The 21,622-nt window shown below is 36.0% G+C and overlaps 1 protein-coding gene across 4 annotated transcripts in view; it reads right to left on the bottom strand.

Annotated features, from left to right (window-relative positions):
• The window catches only part of RAB14 (RAB14, member RAS oncogene family), a 28,216-nt gene extending 8,441 nt beyond the window's left edge, over window positions 1-19,775 (bottom strand). The window contains exons 1-4 of one of the 4 annotated variants that reach the window (XM_074211689.1): window positions 19,508-19,775; window positions 7,804-7,862; window positions 6,215-6,268; window positions 4,238-4,415 (exon numbers count right to left, since the gene is read on the bottom strand). In XM_074211689.1, coding sequence (XP_074067790.1) covers window positions 4,238-4,415; window positions 6,215-6,268; window positions 7,804-7,855 — 284 coding nt within the window. In that variant the 5' untranslated portion in view covers window positions 7,856-7,862; window positions 19,508-19,775. Of the gene's footprint in view, window positions 1-4,237; window positions 4,416-4,911; window positions 5,079-6,214; window positions 6,269-7,803; window positions 13,609-19,507 lie in introns of those variants that run through there. The other 3 variants (XM_074211691.1, XM_074211690.1, XM_074211692.1) reach the window with 3 other exon arrangements.
• Between the last annotated feature and the right edge of the window lie 1,847 nt (window positions 19,776-21,622).

Raw genomic sequence — 21,622 nt, 5'->3', positions numbered from 1 at the left:
GTTGAGAAGTTTAGCTTACCAGTCCTAGAAAAATTTCTCATGAATTTTGAGCTCAATTATCAGGTATTCAATTTTATTTACATAAAATTGGATAGGAAACTATCTAATCACTTTCCTATCTTTCTCCTACATTCTCTAAGCATAGATTTTCCATTAATATTCTCCTTCTGGGGCTTAGCCCTACCTGGTCTAAAATTATATTATAAAACATCAGTCATCAAAACTGTTTGGTATTGGCTAAGAAAAAGAGTGGTGGACCAGTGGAATAGTCTAGGTGCAATAGCACGAAACAATTATAGTAATCTGCTTGATAAACCCAAAGAGTCCAGCCATTGGGATAAAAACTCTCTCTTTGATAAAAACTTCTGGGAAAATTGGAAGTTAGTACAGAAAATACTTAGATTAGACCAACACCTAACACCCCTTACCAAGATAAGATCCAAATGGATACACAGGGTTTAGACATAAAAAAAAAATACTATAAGCAAATTAGAAGATCAAGGACTAGTTTATAAGGAAGAGATGGAGAACATCATCAAAAACAAACCAGATGATTTCAATTACATTAAATTAAAAGATAAAACCACCATAACCAAGATCAAAAGAAATGTAGTAAATTCAGTAAACTGGGAAACAGTCTTTACAACTAATGATTCTGACAAAGGACTCATTTCTAAAATATACAGAGAACTGAGTCATTTAAAAAAAGAGCCATTCCCCAGTTGACAAATGGTCAAAGGATATGCAAAGGCAATTTACAGAGGAGGAAATTAAAGCTATAGTCATATGAAAAATTGCTCTAAAGAATTAATTATTTGAGAAATGCAAATTAAAGCTTCTCTGAGGTACCACCTCACACCTCTCAGACTGGCCAATATGACCAGAAAGGATAATGATCATTGTTGTAAGGGTTGTGGGAAATCTGGGACACTATTACACTGTTGGTTGAGCTGTGAATTCATTCAACTTTTCTGGAGAGAAATGAGGAACTACGCCCAAAGGGCAACAAAAATGAGCATACCCTTTGATCCAGCAATACTACTACTGGGTCTACACCCTGAAGAGATGATGAAAAAGGGTAAAAACATTACTTGTACAAAAATATTCATAGCAGCCCTGCTGTTTGTGGTGAAGAATTGGAAATCAAGTAAATGTCCTTCAATTGGGGAATGGCTTAGCAAACTGCGGTATATGTATGTCATGGAACACTACTGTTCTAATAGAAACCAGGAGGGATGGAAATTCAGGGAAGCCTGGAAGGATTTGCATGAACTGATGCTGAGTGAGATAAGCAGAACCAGAAAAACACTATATACCCTAACAGCAACATGGGGCATATGATCGACCTTGATGGGCTTGTTCATTCCATCAGTGCAACAATCAGGGACAATTTGGGGCTGTCTGCAATGGAGAATACCATCTGTATCCAGATAAAGAACCATACAGTTTGAACAAAGTACAAGGACTATTCTCTTTAATTTAGGGGAAAAAAAACAACACAGATATCTTATTGTCTGATCTTGTTATATCTCTTATACTTTTTGTTTCTTCCTTAAGGATATGATTCCTCTCTCATCAAATTCAATTTGGATCAATGTACAACATGGAAACAAAGTAAGGAGGGAAGTAAGATGGGGGGGGGGAATGGTAAAAATGGTAAAACCCAAAATAAATAAAATCTTTAATAGAATAAAAAAAATTCTCCTGTAAAGGGTCTTTTTTGGTCTCCTTGTGACACAGAACCAATCACTCTTGTCAATAAACATTTATTTAAGCACCTACTACTTTGTGCCAGGCAAGGACATAAGTGCTTAAAATACAAAGAAATCCCCATTCTTTAAGAACTTCCAATCTAATGGGAAAGACAAACACAAATAGATCTAAATAACATGTAAAACGCAAGATAGTTTTTGGTGTGTGAATATATTTGAGATATTTTTCTAAAGTTTAAAAGAAATCACAAGCTCATAAAATTTTACAATCAGAAGGGATCCTACAATTCTAATCTAATCAACTGAATTTACAGATAAAAAAAAACAGGGTCAGAGAAGTAAAAATTACTTGCTTGAGGTCACATGGATAGTTAATGGAAAAACCAGACTAGACCCAGAGTCTTGATAGCCACACCCCAAACTTCTTTCCACTAAACCGGTCTATAGCTTTTAACAGTTTAATTTTTATACTTTAACTCTATAAATATGTTCTACTCTATAAAAATAGTTAATGATGGGGCAGCTAGGTGGCGCAGTGAATAGAGCACCAGCTTGGAGTCAGGAATACCTGGGTTCAAATCCGACCTCAAGACACTTAATAATTACCTAGCCATGTGGCCTTGGAAAAGCCACTTAACCCCATTGCCTTGCAAAAAAAAAAAAAACAACCTAAAAAAAAGAATAAATTCTGAATTGAAACCAAACTGCAGTAATATAAACAACTTCCAAATTTATCCTGTTTTGCAAGTCTGAATTTTTTAAATGATGTTCAACTATAATCTCATCCAGGAAAGATGGGTTCCCCCTCCATAAAGTCTTTCCTCAATATTAGGAATTTTTAATGAGAGCTTCTTGTAATTATGCTCATCCAAACATAAGATATATTGCTATTGGAAGAAATATGAAGTCAAACCAAATAATCTATACTAATTGCATGAGGGGGCAGCTAGGTGGTGCAGTAGATAAAGCACGGGCCTTGGAGTCAGCAGTACCTGGGTTCAAATCCGGTCTCAGACACTTAATAATTACCTAGCTGTGTGGCCTTGGGCAAGCCACTTAACCCCATTTGCCTTGCAAAAAAAAAAAAACCCTAAAAAAAAAAAAAGATGGCATGAATAACCAATTTTAGAAAAGTCAATTAATTCAATGGGCATTTCCCATGTGTAAAACATTGTGCTAATATTTTTTAAATGATAATCAATCTTCAAGAAGCTTACAACACTAGTCTGATTCTTTGCATCAATCTGAGAGATAATGCAACTTTATTCAAGAATGGAGATATTGAAGATGAATTATTCATTCAAAAAATCTAAATAGTATATGCTGCAAAATATAACAACAAACTAGGCATGGGTCTACCCTTAAGAAAATTATAAGGTGCCTTAGGGTAATATAATACAGAATAGAGAAAATGTGGTAGAAATGATAGGAAAAAAGATTTTTTCATTTGGAGGAAAGAAAGAAAGAAAAGGGTATAAGAGAAGACATCAGGACAGATTTCATGGGAGACAGGCAGTATTTGAGCTGAGCACTGATGTGGTTAAAAGGACTTTAAAGGACAAAACAAACCTTGTAAATACAAGAAATCAGGAAAATGTCTGTTGAAAAAACAGCAAATGGCCCCACATTCAATTATCATATATGAATCTATGAAGGGGAGAACTGAGAGATAAGACTGGGAATAAGATTGTGGAAAGCCCTGGTTAAGTTTTGATTTCATTCTGTAAAGGGGACAAGATGCAATAAGATTTCATCATTCCTGAATATCGAGATTCACTGATACCAAATTATATCATATATAATTTCATTATTTTACAAAGTATTTGTGAATTTTCAAATAAAAAAATAGTTAAATAACATTTATTTGCCTTTGCAAGACATTTTAAGAGCTTTTTATTATCTATACTACTACAACATTAAATTTCTAAAAGTGTATTCTTTCAGTTCCAATTCTGATATATGAAAGGTAATAAAAGAATTTTAAAGCCCAGAAGCAAAGAGGTAATTAATGCTTCTTTGATATAAAAAAAATTCATAAGTATTTTTGAAATATTACTCAAATAATATTTTTACTTAAATATACTGAGATTTCTGTGCTCCCAAATTATAAGACCATAGATTTAGAGCTGCTGTGGCCTTAAAGAGCAGTCCAAAACTTTCACTTTTTATATATCCAAGGATATATTGGATTCTCTAATCTGTTTTCTTTTGGGGAAGAAGAAGGCATCTCTCTCTCAATCTCTCTCTCTCACCCAAAGGGCAGATTGTATTTTTTTCCTCCCAAATTTGGACTATTCACACTAAGAATGTGGCTTAAAAAGCAGGTTATTAACATTTTTTTCTTTCAAAAAGATAGCAGTTTTAGGTAAATAGTCTGCATTTAAAACAAAACAAAAAATTATATGCTTGAGGTTTGCATTTAAGAGAACTACCAAGAAACCCAAATATCTCATAAACAATAGCAAATCAAAAATACAAATGTACTCAAACTAATTTTACTTAAAAGATAAGATGTGACTTCTTACCTAGTAATATCATAGACCATAAGTGCTCCCGCTGCTCCTCTGTAGTAGCTTCGTGTAACAGCCCTAAATCGCTCCTGTCCTGCTGTGTCCCAAATCTGCAGTTTGATTTTTTGGCCACTAACTTCAATTATTCTTGTACCAAATTCAACACCAATTGTGTGAGGACAATCAGCCATAACTGTCACCAAAGGAGGGGAAAAATATATGTGAACTTCTGGTATTACTACTAAAAATCAAGTCATAGTATCATAGAATGTTAGAGCTAGAAGAGGCTTTAGAGACAAACTAGTTCAGTCCCTTTCCTTCCACCCCCCCATTACAGATGAGGAAATTGAGACCCTAAGAGGTAAAATTCTTAGTTTGAAAATGAAAAATAATTACAAGATCATCCCCAACAGTAACACTGTTGTTAAGTTTTAAGTGACTTGCCTCCCAAGTCTTCCTACTCCAAATTCATTATTAATTTTTATCTAACACTTTAAAGTTCATAAAATTGCTATATATATGTATATATGTATGTATGTATTATGGCATATAAGCTTCACAACAACCATAAAGAAAAGATACTGAAGTTCACAAAAGTTGTGACTTTTCCCTTGACTGGACAAAGCTTGTAACTGTCAAGACAAGATTTGAACCCAGATCTTTCTGATTCCAAATTCAGCATTCCATACCTTATATAACATTGTTTCTTCAATTCTGATACCTTCAAACTAAACCCAGGGAGAAAAAAATCCATTGTCCTTATGATCCATTCCTACGTTAGTACAAATGACTGGTCTTTTTGCTAGTTCGATACCTTAGTAAGTCCATTTCTGTACAGACCAAGAGGTCCAAGTTCCTGAAAGAAGTTAGACTTTGGGCCAGGTTAAAACAAGAATTTTAATTAAAAAATCAAGTACTTTATTTACAGTGCCAAGTGATGAGGTTGGACCATTTAAATTTGGTTCTATCAATACATTATCTAGTATGTGTGGGAAGACTTAATGAAAATTTTGTAGCACAAAGAATTTTCAAAAACTATGTCTAAGGATGAATTACAAATAAAGTAATAATCAAGTACAACCTCCCTTGAAATGAAAGCTATGGAACTGGTTAATTTTTTATTCTAGAAAGCTACCATCAGTGTCTCAAAAAAAACCCCAAAAAGTATTTAACTAATATGCCTTGAGAACTTCTAGCTGACTAACTGATTAGGATATTTATCAGTCCTTTCTTCCATAAGTAGGATATTAAAGTGCTAAGCCAATAAATATTCTTAGAGCACATACAGAAAAATAGCACTGGGCACTATCTAAAATATTATAACTTCATTAGATAAAACTGAAATATCAAAGAACCATCTCCAATATTTAGAAATGCATTCTCATAAAAAAATTTATTCCCCCTCCTTTAATTGCTAAAAAAACCCCTAAACAACAAAGCTTTAAACTTTTAATTTAATTATAGCAGACATTAAGATAATCCAGAAACAATACAATTTCTTCAATGTTTCAATCAAGTCTACTGCTATTTAATTTTATGCAGCATTTTTCCAAGAATTCAAGAGATGGAAGGGACCTCATAGATCATCTATTCCAATCTCTTTTCCAATGAAGTATTAATTGCAATCTCTACTTTGTGAATATTCAGATTCATAATATCAATTCAGAACAATGAATCAACATGTTCTATTTGAAAATTTGGTGTTAAATATTAATTTTAAAAAAACTTTAAATTAGTCAAATTTCCAAACTCAAGCAATCAGACAGAAGATAATTTAGCATACAGATCTAATGCTATGAAAAAGTTAGTGAATGCTCAGTTCTTTTTGTTTATTCTACTGTCCTATAAAAAACTAGAAAATTGACATTTCTCCCAAAGATAAGCAAAATTAAAATGAGTAGCAATTGTGTATGATTTAGCAGAAGACACTTAGTTTATAAAAGGTAGAAGATAATGCTATATTTCGATTCCACCCTAAAATTTTACACTTACATTTTTTTTCTGTAAATTGATGAAGCAAGCAAGACTTTCCTACTCCCATGTCCCCTGTCAAAAAAGAATGTGTTAGTACTTCCAGGTGGTAAAATTCTTATAACTGCACTTCTATTATTCATAATCAATGACAGACTGAACTATAATGATTCACACTATTATTTAATATGGCAATGGCACTTAAAAGAGGGTAAGTCTTCAATTTGAGAATGTACACCAAGTTGTACAACTACAGACCATATTCTATGATGATGAAAGGCCTATGCCAATTCTTAATTGCATGGAATGTGGTATCAAACTGCTTTAACATGACTCATCAACTATAGTTGGACATGATTTTGCCCTAGATTTTGTTTTAAAGTTTTAGTTTTAATGGGTTTTGAAAAAACCTATTTCAACTTCTGAATATCTTGTAATCTTTTTTGATCTTTGTTCTGAAGTAAAAAGATATAAATATGACAAAGGTAGTTAAGTACACAAGAAGAACTACAATTTGTGCATTTTATGTAACTTATTTCATTTTTACTACCCCTTCTCATGTTTATTCTATCCAAAGTAGACTATTATTTAAAAAAATGCATTTTAAAACTGATCTTATTGCCTGATCTTGTTCTTTTATAGTTTATGTTTCTTCCTTAAGAATATGATTTCTCTCTCATCACACTCAATTTGGATCAATGTACAACATGAAAACAATGTAAAGACTGACAAATTGCTTTCTGGGGAGTGGAAGTAAGATGTGGAAAAATTGTAAAACTCAAAAAAAATAAAATCCTTAATTTAAAAAATAAATAAATAAATAATGGAAAAAGAAGAACATTGAGAACTGTAATTTGGAAAACTGAAAATTTGACATGTATTTGGGGAAAATAAAATAATATTCAAAAACAAAAAAAATTCCATTTTAACAGAGAAGCATAACTAAAAAGATGACATTTGGCACTGCAGCAATTTATTTCTTGAATAAGATAGAATGGGATTGCATTTTAACATATGCTTTATAGTAACCTTCCAACCAACTCAAGACACTGATACACAATCATAAAATTAGATTTTTCAAGCTAAAAGAGTCCTTAAGAGATGTATAGTCATCTAATCCAAATCCCTCATCTTAGAGAAGAAAATTAAAACCCTCAAGATTACTATTACTATAATAGCTGGCAAGCAGCAGGAAAATCATCCTTATTTTCTGATTTAAGTTACCTTTTATGCAAACTATATTACTCTATACTAATTTGGGGGATTTTTAGTGAAAGGTCATTTCTAGATTATTTTAGAATCATTTAGTAGCAATGCTGAATCAGTCACATCACCATTATCATTACACTTGTTGGCTAAGAATTAGAACTCTCAGATACATCATTAACAAAATAAGCTTAATAAAACCATGTATATGATATTGTATTTCAAAACTTCAGGACAAAGTGCAAAGATACAGTTTAACATAAATATAAATCTTATAAAAGAAAGTTAACTTGTAATTAAAAAAATATTCCTTTTGAAATATACTCTTGGCAAATTCAGTGTGTAAAACTTTCCAGAATATTAAAAATCTTGATCTCAAAATAAAATGATTACATGTAACTTACCAATAATAATGTACTTAAAGATGTAGGAGTAGTTGTAAGGTGCAGTTGCCATTGTGGCACTAAAAATTAAAAAAGATTGTGTTACTTCAGCAGCATACAAATTAATCTGCCTTAAATTTGAAATATTCTCCAAAATACATAAACCACTGAGTGCATTACAAAACATTTGCACTTGAGATTACAATGTTTTCTGGGGGGATTTCTTAATCAAGTCCCCAAAGTACAAAATCACCTAAGATCTACTATTTTCATAAGCTAGCTTTACTTTAAAATCCTGACATCTACCAAGAACTACAATTTAAAATTTTGAAAATCACACAAAAATATAATAGGAAATCACACTTATTTCAAAAACAACTTTGGAAATGAGAAGTTTTCAGTTATCCTTTTGTAAACACTCCCCCCCATGCAGATATCTAAAGTTGAAAGGATAGTTATGCAGAAAAATGTTCTGATTTAAAATACATTATAAAATGAAATCCAGCATTTTTGTAAACAGCTTTTTCAGGGAGTAAAAAGTAATCCTTAAAATATTTCTGTGGCTGTAAAATCTAAAATTTTCCATTCATTCTTTTGAGGGGTCCCAGGACACTCTTGATCCTATTTTCAAAGATTTCAAGAAAAGTAGATAGAACAAGCCAGTAAGTCAATCATGTCAGTAAGTTCTAAGTTATTCATATTGTGGTTCATGCATGTTTCATCCTTTTAGTCTCTTTGGACATGCAGAACTACCTTTTGTATTTGAAACAGATTTCCTTTTTTTAAAATCAGTTTTAAAATAGCTTCCAAAGAAATATGATCAAGCTTTTAAGACCTGAATTTGTTTTTGTTATTTTGTGTCTCTAACCAAACAAGTATTATTACATAAAAATTAAATATTTACTGAACAGTTTGTAGAAGGCACTGTCTTAGGCTCTGTTTTAAAAGGAAATGACATTAAAATAGAATAATCTTTTAAACTGTTTTTGTGATTGCTCACAATAAATTTATCACCAAATTTCAGCTGTACCTTCCTTCATCTACTGTTTTAAGTCTTCCAAGACATCTATCATACTCTCCAAGCTTCCTGCCTCACATCTCACTTAACCCTCATTTATAGAAAAAATAAGTCTTACACCAGAAGCTTCCTCTTCTATCCTACCTCACATCTCAAAACCTAAAATCATCTTCCATTCTTTCTTCCTCAAACTCTAAATTTGTTATCTAATGTCAACTGGGCTTCATCAAAACAGGGCAATCTTTTCATTCTTCCCTAATTGATACACTCTACAAAAGCTAATCCAAATAGTTTCTTTGATCTTCAAAAGCCCTCCCCCTAAAGTCCTCAAACTAATATTTCATCAAGAAAAATCAGGGCCATTCATTTTGAGGTCCTCCCCCATTTCATAATATGAGAGTATCCTCCACATTTTCCTCCTTTATTACCATCTCTGACAAAGAGGTGGCCCTGTTTCTCACCAAAGCCAACCCTCCTCTAAGCACCACTGATGCTACTGCTATCCCTCTTCCATATGCTCCAGAATATCACTCAAACTACCCTCTCTCTTTCAAATTTTATTGGTTCCTTTCCTGTTGCCTACAAATATGCCCAAATCTTCCCTCATCCTTAAAAAAAAATCCTCCAACTAGCTATCATCCTCTATCTATCCCTTAAAAAAAACTCATGGAAAAAGTGATTTATACTTGAAGTTGCCATTTTTCTTCTTTATTGTTGAGTTGATTCATTCAATTCTGATTTTTCCTGGTATGCTGAAGAGGTTTGCCATTTCCTTCTCCAGCTCATTTTTACAGATGTAGAACCTGAGGCAAACAGAATTAAATAACTTTTCCAGGGTCACACACTACTACATTTCTAAAGCTAAATCTGAAGTCTTCCTGACTCTAGGTCCAGTTCTCTATTCATTGTGCCACCTAGTTGCACACTTTTCTTCTTACTCTTGTAAATTCTCTGAAATCTGACTGCCCACCTTTATCAGTCAATTAAAGTGCTTTCTCCATAGCTAACAATGATCTCTGAATTGCCAAATTTGATTGTATCTTTTCAATCTTCATACCTATTTTGTCCTCTCTTCAGTATTTAACACTACTCACCATTCTACCTTCCTGATATTTTCTACTCTAGATTACTGACATCTCTCCTAGTTCTCACACCCTTTTTACCATGACTTCTCAAATTCTTTAAATTCATCATCTATATCCTCTTCTTCTATTGGCAAGATGATCAACTTCCATGGATTTAATTATCTTACACACACACACCCCTGTGTGTATACATGTATGTATAAATCCAGGCTCAGTCTTTCCTGAGCTTCAGTCCTGCATTACCAATCACCAATTAAGAAGTTCAAATTGGATGGCCTAAAGACATCTCAAACACCATAAGTCCAAAATAGAACTCATCATCTTTGCCCCCAAGCCTATCTCCCTATTTTTGTCAAAGATGCCACCATTCTTTCAGTTATCGATTTACAACCTCAGTGTAATGCTTAAGTCATCACTCCACCCACATAGCTAATCAGTTTTCAGATTTTGCTGTTTCTACCACCACCACAGCATACCACTATACTCACAAAGCAACCCCACTCACCTTAGTCCAAGTATTTATCCCCATCCCCTAGATTACTGCAAGAGCCTCCTAATTGGTCTCCCTGTGTCAAGCCCATAGGTCTGACTCCTGTACTCAATATTCCAGTGCCTCCCCTATTGCCTGTAGAATAAAATATAAATTTATATTTGACTTTCAAAGACCTTTATAACTTAGCTCCAACTTATTTTTCTAGACATATTGCATATCATCCCTCTTCCCTCACATTCTATGATTCATCCAGGTTAGCCTCCTTTTCCTCCCTCACACATGACACTACCTACTATTTCTGTTCCTTTACCTGGTCATTCCCCATGACTAGAGTGTATTTACCACCTCACAGAAAAATTCCTTTTTTCTTTAGGATGCAACTCAAGCACTACCTTTTTAGAGGGATATGGGAGTTAAGTGACTCACCCAAGATCATACTGCTACTAAGTATCTGAGGCTGGATTTGAATTCACGTCCTCCTGATTCTAGGGCTGGTGTTCTATCCATTTTGCCAATTAGCTGCACTCAAGCACTAATTTTACATGAAGTCTTTCCCACTTTCAAGTTATCAGTCCCAAAAACCTTTCATAGAAATAATTTGTATTTATTCTGCATTTTTCATTACTTGTCATTTTTCCCCATTCATAAGATCTTGAGAAGGGATTTTTTTTATTTGTACTCCTGACACATGGTAGATGCTAAATAAATGATGAATTACAACTTGGGAGTTCTTTGATTAATTCTGAATCTAAAGGTAATAGAGCTGAATAGCAATGGATCTCTTTGTGAAAGTAATAAAATTTCTAAAAGCTAAGTTGGAACTGATACCAACTTGAGTGACCAGGGATTTTTCACTCTCAGCTTTTCACAAAAATGTGGATAATGGTATCTGAACATGTTATTCTAATATTTTTTGGCCAAGACCTATGATTTCATTCAGTCCAGGAAGCTCTAAGTGAGGGAACTCCCTCTACCAATAGAGACATGCAACTGTTCTACAACTTAAAGAATTAAAAGCAAAGAACTGCTTTACACAATGAGGTTAAATGACATGTACTTGGCCACACTGAAAAACAGATCTTGAGTCTAGGTCACCCCTGACAGGCACTTAGGACCCACATTGCTCTCAGAATATTAATACCAATCAAAAAGTAAAACACCACATTTTAACGATCCTACAGAATAGATACCTTCTTTACCTATTGCAGAACACACAATTCTTTTAAGCTTGGCTCAACAAATTCATCAGCAAGATCAACCTTAGTCCTTCTGCTAGGCTGATCTTGATTCCAGGGCATACTCACAAGCCTTTACATCTTGCTATAAGTTCCCAGGTTTCAGAGTCTCTGAAGTATCTGCCTGGATTGTAATGGTCTTTCTGCCTCAAATACATCCTTTGTTAAAGAGTTGTCAAAGCAATTTTCCTGAAGTGTGCATCTATCAAGGTCTCCGTTTCCCCCTCCCCTACAGATTCCAGTCACTCACTATTACTTCTACAAACACATGTAAACTCCTCTCTCTGGTAAAATGCTTCATAATTGTCTCCTTCCAATCTTTCCAGTTTTTTCTTACAAATCACCTCCCAGAACACAATGCTCTACCTCCCTATCCCAGCCCCTTACCTTCTCCTTGACCACAAAAGTTAGAAACAAACATGAGTTCTTCAAACCTGCACTTATTCTACTATACCATAAATTTGGTACTACATTAGAAAATGCTAATAAGTAATAACTGATTTCAGTGAGCATTTAAAGTTTGTAAAGTGATATATATAGGCAGATATAGATGCATACTAACTAAATACTAAGATTTCAGAAACTACTCTTACTAATAATATCTTTACTTATTTAACACTTTAATGTCTGTAAAATACTTCTTTGATCCTCACAACCACACTCCAGATAGTACTCATTTTATGGATAAAAAAAATTGAAGAAAAATCAAGATAAAGTAACTTGTTTGTGACCTCAAAGCTAGTTTGAGAAGTATGGTTTCTCTAGATTTTTGTCATTTTATTATATACAAATGTTGTCTCTACCAGATGGAAGATTAATAAATGTACTGAATTGTCTCAGTTGATCATTAAGCTTTTAATTTAAAATTATTTAAAAATCCATGTCATTACACCCAAAGGGCAACAAAAATGTGTATCCTCTTTGATCCAGCAATACCACTACTGGGTCTATACCCTGAAGAGATGATGAAAAAGGGTAAAAACATCACTTGTACAAAAATAATCATAGCAGCCCTGTTTATGGTGGCAAAGAATTGGAAATCAAGTAAATGTCCTTCAATTGGGGAATGGCTTAACAAACTGTGGTATTATGTATGTCATGGAACACTACTGTTCTGTTAGAAACCAGGAAGGATGGGAATTCAGGGAATCCTGGAGGGATTTGCATGAACTGATGCTGAGCTAGATGAGCAGAACCAGAAAAACACTGTACATCCTAACAGCAACATGGGGGCGGTGATCAACCTTGATGGATTCACTCATTCCATCAGTGCAACAATCAGGGACAATTTGGGGCTGTCTGCAATGAAGAATACTGTCTGTATCCACAGAAAGAACCATGTAGTTTAAACAAAGACCAAGGACTATTACCTTTAATTTAGGGAAAAAAAACTGTTATCTTACTGTCTGATCTTGCTATCTCTTATACTTTATGTTTCTTCCTTAAGGATATGATTTCTCTCTCATCACATTCAATTTGGATCAATGTAGCATGGAAACATTGTAAAGACTGGCAAAATGCCTTCTGTGGGGGGTGGGGGGAGGGAGGTAAGATTAGGGGGAAAATTGTGAAACTCAAAATAAATAAAATCTTTATAATTCAATAAAATAAAATAAAGTGATTGGGGGGAAAAACCCATGTCATAAGACATAGAACTTTAGTGAAGATGACATATTATATATAGACATACAGATATAGATATATTAATAAGGGATTTTTAAAAAAAATTAAAAGGTTTAATTTCTTAAATTATTATTACACAGCTAGGGGATGCAGAGGATTGTACCAGGCTTGGGAGTCTAAAAGATGAGAGTTCAAATCCTGCTCCAGTTGATTAAGGAACTATATTGTCCTAACTCTGGTCACATTAACTTTCCTCAGTCTCAGTTTCTTCAAAGAGAAAAATGGAGACAATAGCAACTACCTCACTGGATACAAGTGAGGTTCAAAGGAGAATAAAGCATTTTCAAAATTTAAAGCATTATGTAAAATAGCTATTACCTTAACTGTTTTTATTAATAGTTCTTCCCAACTCTTTTCTTCTTTCAGTTTTAAGGTTTTTCTTTCTTTTTCCCTGGTTAAAGACTCACTAGGTCAGTCACTTAAAATGTTATATCATCTTTAAGTAATCATCATTAGCTAGCAACTGCTCTTTCTTTTATTATGACTACCACTAACTTTTTCACTCTTCCTGCCAAGTTTTAATTATGCACACCTTAATTCATTTTTACTAAATCAGGGTTATGCTTAACTATGATTACTTTAATCCATATTCTAATGGATTATTGAAAGCCAATCCTAAGTACACAGCCCAATTCTTATTTTACTAATTTACCAACTTTCTAATTTCTCCCAGAGAAAATTGTTCTCTGTTCCCTTTTTTCTTCAAATTAGATGAAAGAGAAATATGGTCTAATTATTTATGGCTTCCAACAATGACTGTTTAAAAACAGTATTCAAAATACTAATATAGACGATTCAAGGAAACTTACGCTTTCAATTAGAATACTTCTTTGCTCCTACCTCATTCCCCCAATCTTCTGAGTTCCTTGAAAAAAAAAATATATAAATATCTATATGGGGTGGCTAGGTGGCGTAGTGGATAAAGCACCGGCCTTGGAGTCAGGAGTACCTGGAGTACCTGGGTTCAAATCCGGTCTCAGACAATAATTACCTAGCTGTGTGGCCTTGGGCAAGCCACTTAACCCCGTTTGCCTTGCACAAAAAAAAGCCTTAAAAAAAATATATATATATATATATTCCAAAATTAAAGGAATACCACATTCAGTCTTAAGTCATTTTAGACTATTTCTGTTCATTAAATTTTTATTGTTGTTTTGTTTTAAATTAAGGTTTTTGATACAAACTGTAGAGTTGGTTTAGTTAAACTATAATTATTATTCCAGACTTTGTCAGTCACACACAAACACATCAATCTATATATGTTACCCTGTTTTAGAAATACTATCTGTACTTAATCTTTTTAAAGGAAGGACTTTTTTTAAATTTTCTATTACCTGAAAGAAAGTACTGAGAACAGTATGTTTTACCTGGCTTTGAACTTTGTCAAACTGTAAACAAAAGTTTTTGAGTTTTTTTTTTAAATAAGTAGTTTCAAATTGATTATCCATTAAATATTCTCCAGGAGTTTCTGATAAAGTCTATAAAATTAAAGGGTTTGAACTAGGATCAAGGATTAACCCTTTTTCATATTATGGTCCTCCTTGACATTCTGTTGAAGTCTATGGACCCTTTTGCAGAATAATGTTTCCTACATTCATAATTGAAGGAAATGTTTAAAAATTATTTAGTGAGGGGTGGCTAGGTGGCGTAGTAGATAGAGCACAAGTCCTGGAGTCAGGAGTACCTGAGTTCAAATCCAGCCTCAGACACTCAATTACCTTAGCTGTGTGGCCTTGGGCAAGCCACTTAACCTCATTGCCTTGCAAAAAAAAAAAACCTAAAAAAATCTTTTAGTGATTAGTGAAATTAAAGATAGAATTTCAAGAGCCCATGATTGGACCAGCTGATCTCTAAGGTTTCTTTCAATGAATCAATATGAAAATCAAAGTAAAATTAACTTTAAAGAGAATATTCAGAAAAAGAACACTATCAAATAAGTTAAAGTATAAACAAATAGAAATACACCTAGCATTTTGAAAGCACAGACGACTGCTGAGTTAAGCATCTGACTTCTAGGCACCAGCTCCAAAATTTGGGAGCCAGCTTTCAAGGAAAGAAACAATTGGGGGGGGGGGGGTGGAGCAAGAACTAGTGTTCCAACTATTAAAATATAGATATTACTATATAGGACTTAGAAGAATTTCAAAGAAATAAGAAAAGTTCAGAGAGAACAAAATACAGAGTACATTGAAATCCATATACTAAGCAATGGGAAGAATCTGCCCATCAAAAGCTCCTTTCCTAATCTCTCTCTTCCTCCTGTTTTTAGTGTTAGTGAAGAAGCTTGACAATTCCATACCATAATAGCAATTGGGAGTGGAGAGAAGAAGTGCTTTTCTGTAGTTCTAATGAGATTGCAGTTAACATAATATTCATCAAAGAAATTAATAGCACCACTGATCATGACACCCTTGCAAGCAAGGAAATCTATGAGTTGATTGTTGATCAATTTGATCAAGTTGATAGAACCTATCAACTTAAAATGATTTACTACTATAATACAGAAACTACTACTGCATTTTATTTTAAAAACTACCACTGTATTTTATTTTTTTAAAAAACCAATTTTTATATTGAGTATCTGAGAGCTATTCTGTAGTAGTAAGTTGTTTTTTAAATGTCATTTTCAAGATGGGTGGAAGCATTCCTACTTTAAGTCAAGAGTTTAGTTTTAGAAAATTGGTTTATTTCTCTATACTCAAGATGAATTATCTTTAAATTTTATAAGAAATATGGGATGACATACTCTAAAGATAACCACAATGCCTAAAATTGTATTTAATGATGAATACAAAGAAGCATGGAAAGAAATAAGCTAATAAAAAATGAAACAGAATAATATGGCCAATGGCCAAAACAATGTAAATGGAAAGAACATCACCAAAAACTGAGATGGCTCTCTGAAAGTGAAACACTGGGAAATGTGAGTGAGGCAAAAACCAGATTATCAACACAAATATATTTTCAAAATTATATTTTATATATTTGTACTCATTTTTTCATTCCACTCATTTTGACTAATTTTATGAGTACACCTCTTAAAATTCTTCACTGCCTTTAACTTTCTGATATCAAGTCACTGTTTTCAAAAAATTTAACAGCTATCTATATGAATGAAAAGCCCTATTAGCAAGAATATTAATACAGAAATACTATGCACTTAATGGTTGAGCATAAAACAAAGTAAGACATGGTTTCAGTTCCCTGGATCTAAAAATCTTCCTCTTTTGAATCTGACACATACACACTTTAGAAGAATCAAAAATAAATTAAAAATGGAATTCCAAATATTTTAGGATACATTCTAGAGACCATCTAATGAGCTGATATGGTATTTTTTTTTACATTTCAAAATCATGCCAGGATTTATGGTATTAAAGGCTGATTAAGCAATATTCAGAACTGAATTTACTGATTTAAAAAATAATCTTTTCTACTGGCTAATTATGTTCATTTAATTTATATAATTCATTTAGAAAAAATAAAAATTTCTCTAATTATACAAAAGTAAAATGAGTAAAATATTTTCCCCCATCACCTAAACCAAGATGGGATTTTGTTTCCAATACTCAAGATTTAGTCTTTTTTTTCCTTTAAGTTTTTGCAAGGCAATGGGGTTAAGTGGCTTGCCCAAGGCCACACAGCTAGGTAATTATTAAGTGTCTGAGGCTGGATTTGAACTCAGGTACTCCAGACTCCAGGGCCCGGGCTCTATCCACTGCACCACCTAGCCGCCCCTCAGTCTTTTTTTTTTTTAAATGCATGTAAAGGTCCTCTAAAGCAGAATGCCATTTGATCTATCAGGTGGACAGGAATAATTAAGTAGCCAATACGAGTAGTCAAACTTCCTTCCCTCATGAAGGTCATTCAACAGCAAAGTCATATTTGTAAACAGTTCCTAACTCTAAGATCACAGATAAAAAATCCTCAGCTTACCTGACAAAACAGACACACACAGACACAACACAAAATCTAACTGACAAACTGGATTACAAACAACAAAATGGGAAGTTCAATCCTCCCCACCTCCCCCCCCCCAGTTAACCATAACACTCTGAACAGAATAGTAAGCAAAAAAGATTTTAAAGTTGTTAGAGATCCTTCTTACTAAAACAAAAATTAAAAGGATCAGTAACACTAATAGAAAAATTAAAGTAAAAGCTTGATATTAGAAATATTCATTTCTAACTATAATATGATATATATAACATATATAACATATATAATAATATAAATGTTTTCCATTTAATTTCTAAAAAAAATTAGAAGCTTTTAAAAGTATAAATCAAGTATCAAGCTCTTACCAACTCAAATTTAACAGTCTGATAGTTTGGCCTCAAAACAAATCAGTTTTATCTATCATTTGCAAAGTCTCACTAAGGTTGTATTTCACTAAAAGAGAAAAACAATGGCAGAAATATTCAAAGCAGTTTAATATGATTTGTTTACAACCTAAATGAGTTAAGTATTAAGAAAAGTTAATTTAGCTTAAAATATAAACTGCTTCAAAGAATGGAGGTAAGTATTTAAGATATGTGTGTGCATGAATTATCTACACACTGACTCAGCTTTTGGATCCTTCAGAATGGATTCAAAATTTCATATTTCTAAATATTCATAAAAGTAACCTTTTTAAATTCAGCCTTTTCCCCTCCCCATTTTGTCAGTAAAAAAAAAGAAAAAGAAAACTCAGAACTCTTAAATACATTTTAAATATAAAGCAAATTACTGAAAAAGGTATGCTTCCTGCATTTCCAATGTTTGGAAGCATATCTAATAATGAATGTACACTCAATATTTCCTTCAAATTATAAACATTTCTTGGCAAAAATTCAAGTGTTACACTCCTCTTTTAAGTAGAATTACATGCTACCTTAATGTTCTTATTGTTTTTCAGGAGCTCTAATATCCCCCCCAAAAGTAGCACAAGGAAAAAACACTGGATCTTAGGAAATTTTTCTTGGGCAAGTAAAACTTCATTTTAGCATACTCTTAATTCATTATACTTTGTTCTGTCAACAAGTTATTTATCTAGTACTTTAGTTCTGTGAAGACCAATACACAAAACCATTCCAATTCTGATTTTGTTAATTCACAAAATTGCTAATTCTCATATAGAAAAATTAGCTTCCTTCCCATTCTTGAAAACAGAAAATAGTTCTCAATCTAACAGTTTATATTCTGAGTATGCAAACTCTAAGTTATAAGACCTATTATCATCTCTATTTTACAAATGAAGAGATTGAGTTTTAAAAAAGATTTAAGTGTCATGCCACAGTCCAAGAGTTTAAATAGGAAAGACAAGCAGAAGTTCTCCCTGACTTCCAGTTCAGCACTTTCTACCCCAACTACACGATGCTGAATATTCACTAGTCTCAGTGGACTGATAAAAAGCGTAAGGCACGGGATGGGTGGTTCTGAACCTCAACAAATTTTCAACTTGTGCAAACAGCACCACCATCACCACAAATAATCTGTGCTAACATTGTATGACTGTGGTGCTAGAGGAGTTCAATAAAGAAAGCTCAATAAAGTGTTGAGCCGCTCTAGAAAAATCAATGTTTAGAGAAGCAAAGGGGGGTGTCGCCAGAAACTTGATGTGAACGCGGTCAGCCTTGGCTTAGGAAGAGGGCTCCCACGCACAGCAGCATTTTGAGGGGTTCCCGAGTAAGAATATTTCCAAATAGCGTGTGTAGTATATGACAATCCTTTCGCTGAAACTCTGGAACAGGTTTTTAAAAAAAAAAATCATCAGATGCCATCTTGAGTAGCAGGAATCTGTACCGGGCTCCAACTCCGGCGCGTGGCACACACCGGGGATGCAGGACCCCACACCTTGGCTTGTGCCAAGGGGGCGAGGGCTCCCGCGGAAGCCAAGCCACCTCGGGAGGCCCCTGAAAAGCCGCCTTTTGTGCCGGGGGCCGGACTGCTGCAGTCTGAGGAGGGCAGGCAAGGCCGGCGGCCGCCCCGGGGAGGCCCCGCCGGGCCGGGGAGGAGGGGGCGGGCGGGAGCGCTTCCCTGCGGCCGCGGGGGAGGCGGCGACCCCCTTCCGCCCCCGGCCCGGGCGGGCCCGGGGAGGCAGCGGAGGCCCGGCCGCCGAGGCCCGGCCGCGGCCCGCCGCTCGCCCCGCCCGCCTCCCCTCCCCCACAGGCGCGCGCGCCGCCCGGAGGGGGCCGGGGCCGCCGGGACGGCCCGGCCCGGGGTCAGGTACCTGGGGGGCGGCTGGTGGCTGGGCAGCTTTCCGAGCGGGGCGTGAAGCGTCAGGAGGGGAAGAGGAGGACCCCCGGGCGCCGAGGAGGAGGAGCGGCGGTCACGGGCCCGAGCCCCGGGCGGCGGAGGCGGCGAGCTCGGCCGGGCCGGGGGCGCCGGGGGACGACGAGGGGGCGCGGGGCGGCGGCGGCTTCCCTCAGGAAAAGAGCCTCCTCGGACTCGTCCAAGATGGCGGCGCACCCTACACAGGGTTTCCTGTCACCCTCGCGATGGGCCGGACCACAAAAGAAGGGGGTGCGCGCGCAGCCTGCCGGGCCGCGAGCGAGGGGGCGAGGGGGCGGGGCCGTGACGCCGCGCCCCGGCCACGCCTCCCGCCCCGCCCTTCCTCCCGGGGCCGGGCCGCAGCGCCCGCCGGCCGGGCGTTCCTCCCGTGCTGACGCCGGGCGGGGGCCTCCTCAACGTCACTTTCTTTCTCCGGCACGGGGGGGGGGGTGGTGGTGGCGGCGCGCAACCGCGCACGCGCACGCTGGCAGGAAGCTCTTCGCGCATGAGCAGCTCCACTTGGTAGTCCCCCTCCTCGGGTCGGTTGCGGCCGTTGCTCGCTCCGGTTGGGCTGGCGGCCTGTTGAGCGGCCCGTCACGCACGATTACAAACAGCTTCTCCTCGTTATGACTCTGATGATGCCCTTGTGAGTCGGGACAAAGCTGTGGAAAAACTGGAGAGCTGGAAACCTTGAGTCCGAGGATCTGTGTTCAAATGACACCTCACTCCGGCATCCTCCGCCTGGGAGCCCTCAGCGGCCTCTGACCTCTGCGGTTCCCTGAAAGGCGCTGCCGAGGGACTGACCGCTTCACTTAATCCCCCCCCCCCCAACCTTGGCTAGCCCAGAGACGGGGGAAATTCCTAAATGATTAAGAAAGCCTTAAAATATAGACACTAGGGACGGCAATGGATAGAGCACCGGCCCTGGAGTCAGGAGGACCTGAGTTCAAATTCGGCCTCCAGACACTTAATGATTACCTAGCCGTTGTGGCCTTGGGCAAGCCACTTCACCCCATTGCCTTGGAAAAACCTAAAAAAAAAAAAATTCTGGTAGTCCCCCTAAGGTCCAAGGTGCTGTGGGGATATAAGAAAGCTTTTCAACAAGCTTTTTGGGGTTTGTTTCCAGGGCACATCCCTCTTAAATACATTTCTCAAAACCAAACAGGTGTTGATTAACAACCAATGACATGGTCTACATATCTGCCCTGAGTGCCCACTCTGCAGAAGCTTAAAATCATTGCATAATGTGCCTTCTTACATAAATTCATCCTAGCACCCCGACTCAAGGAGACACTCCAATCCTGTAGACCTCCTGATAGAATGGTTCCATTTCTTCCATATCTTTATCTTCAATTTGGCTTTATCTACCTTATTGCAATTGCCTGTATCTCTCCATACTATCACTCATTCATTTCTCTAAATGAAAGAGCCATAGACTGAAGGAAGGACCTTAGCAATCATCAACCCAAATCTTCATTTTTTTCCCATATAAAATATAAAATTTGTATTACAATTAAATATATTTTTAGAATTTGCAACACACTTTATAGAGAACTCATATGACGCTCATGGCATCACATTCAAAAAATTTGAGATAGAAGGAAGTCAATTTAAATTATCAAAACTACAAACAAATTTTATAATGATTACACCTGAAGTCCACAGAGATAAACATATCCTTTGCTGTTTTTGCAAATTGTGCAATAGCATCATATTCTTGCCTGTTTACCAAGGTCCATCTGATCTTAAGGAGCTGGTAAGGAACTATGAAGGAAGGAGTTATTGTTTTATTGAACTTAATCAGAAAAAAGTGACTTGGTCATAGTCATAAAGATTCAGCAGTAGTTGAACCTTGATCTAATTCCAAGCTAAGTGGTTTTGGTTTTTTTGTTTTCTTCCACTCTGCTAACTATGTGAACTCAGCAAACCTTCTAACCACTAGGTTTCCTTTAAAGGCAGGGGTCATGGATTAAATGAGTTCATTTAATTCCTTTCACCTCTTAAATCTTCTGATAACTATGATGATAACCTCAAAACTGGTCAAATTTTAGTTGTCCACAACTTTCCAGGGTGC

The sequence above is a fragment of the Macrotis lagotis genome, chromosome 1 (genome assembly GCF_037893015.1).
Source record: "Macrotis lagotis isolate mMagLag1 chromosome 1, bilby.v1.9.chrom.fasta, whole genome shotgun sequence".
Taxonomy (NCBI): domain Eukaryota; kingdom Metazoa; phylum Chordata; class Mammalia; order Peramelemorphia; family Peramelidae; genus Macrotis; species Macrotis lagotis.
The sequence above is the reverse complement of the archived record's forward strand: the minus strand, read 5'-3'. Positions and strand labels throughout refer to the sequence as shown.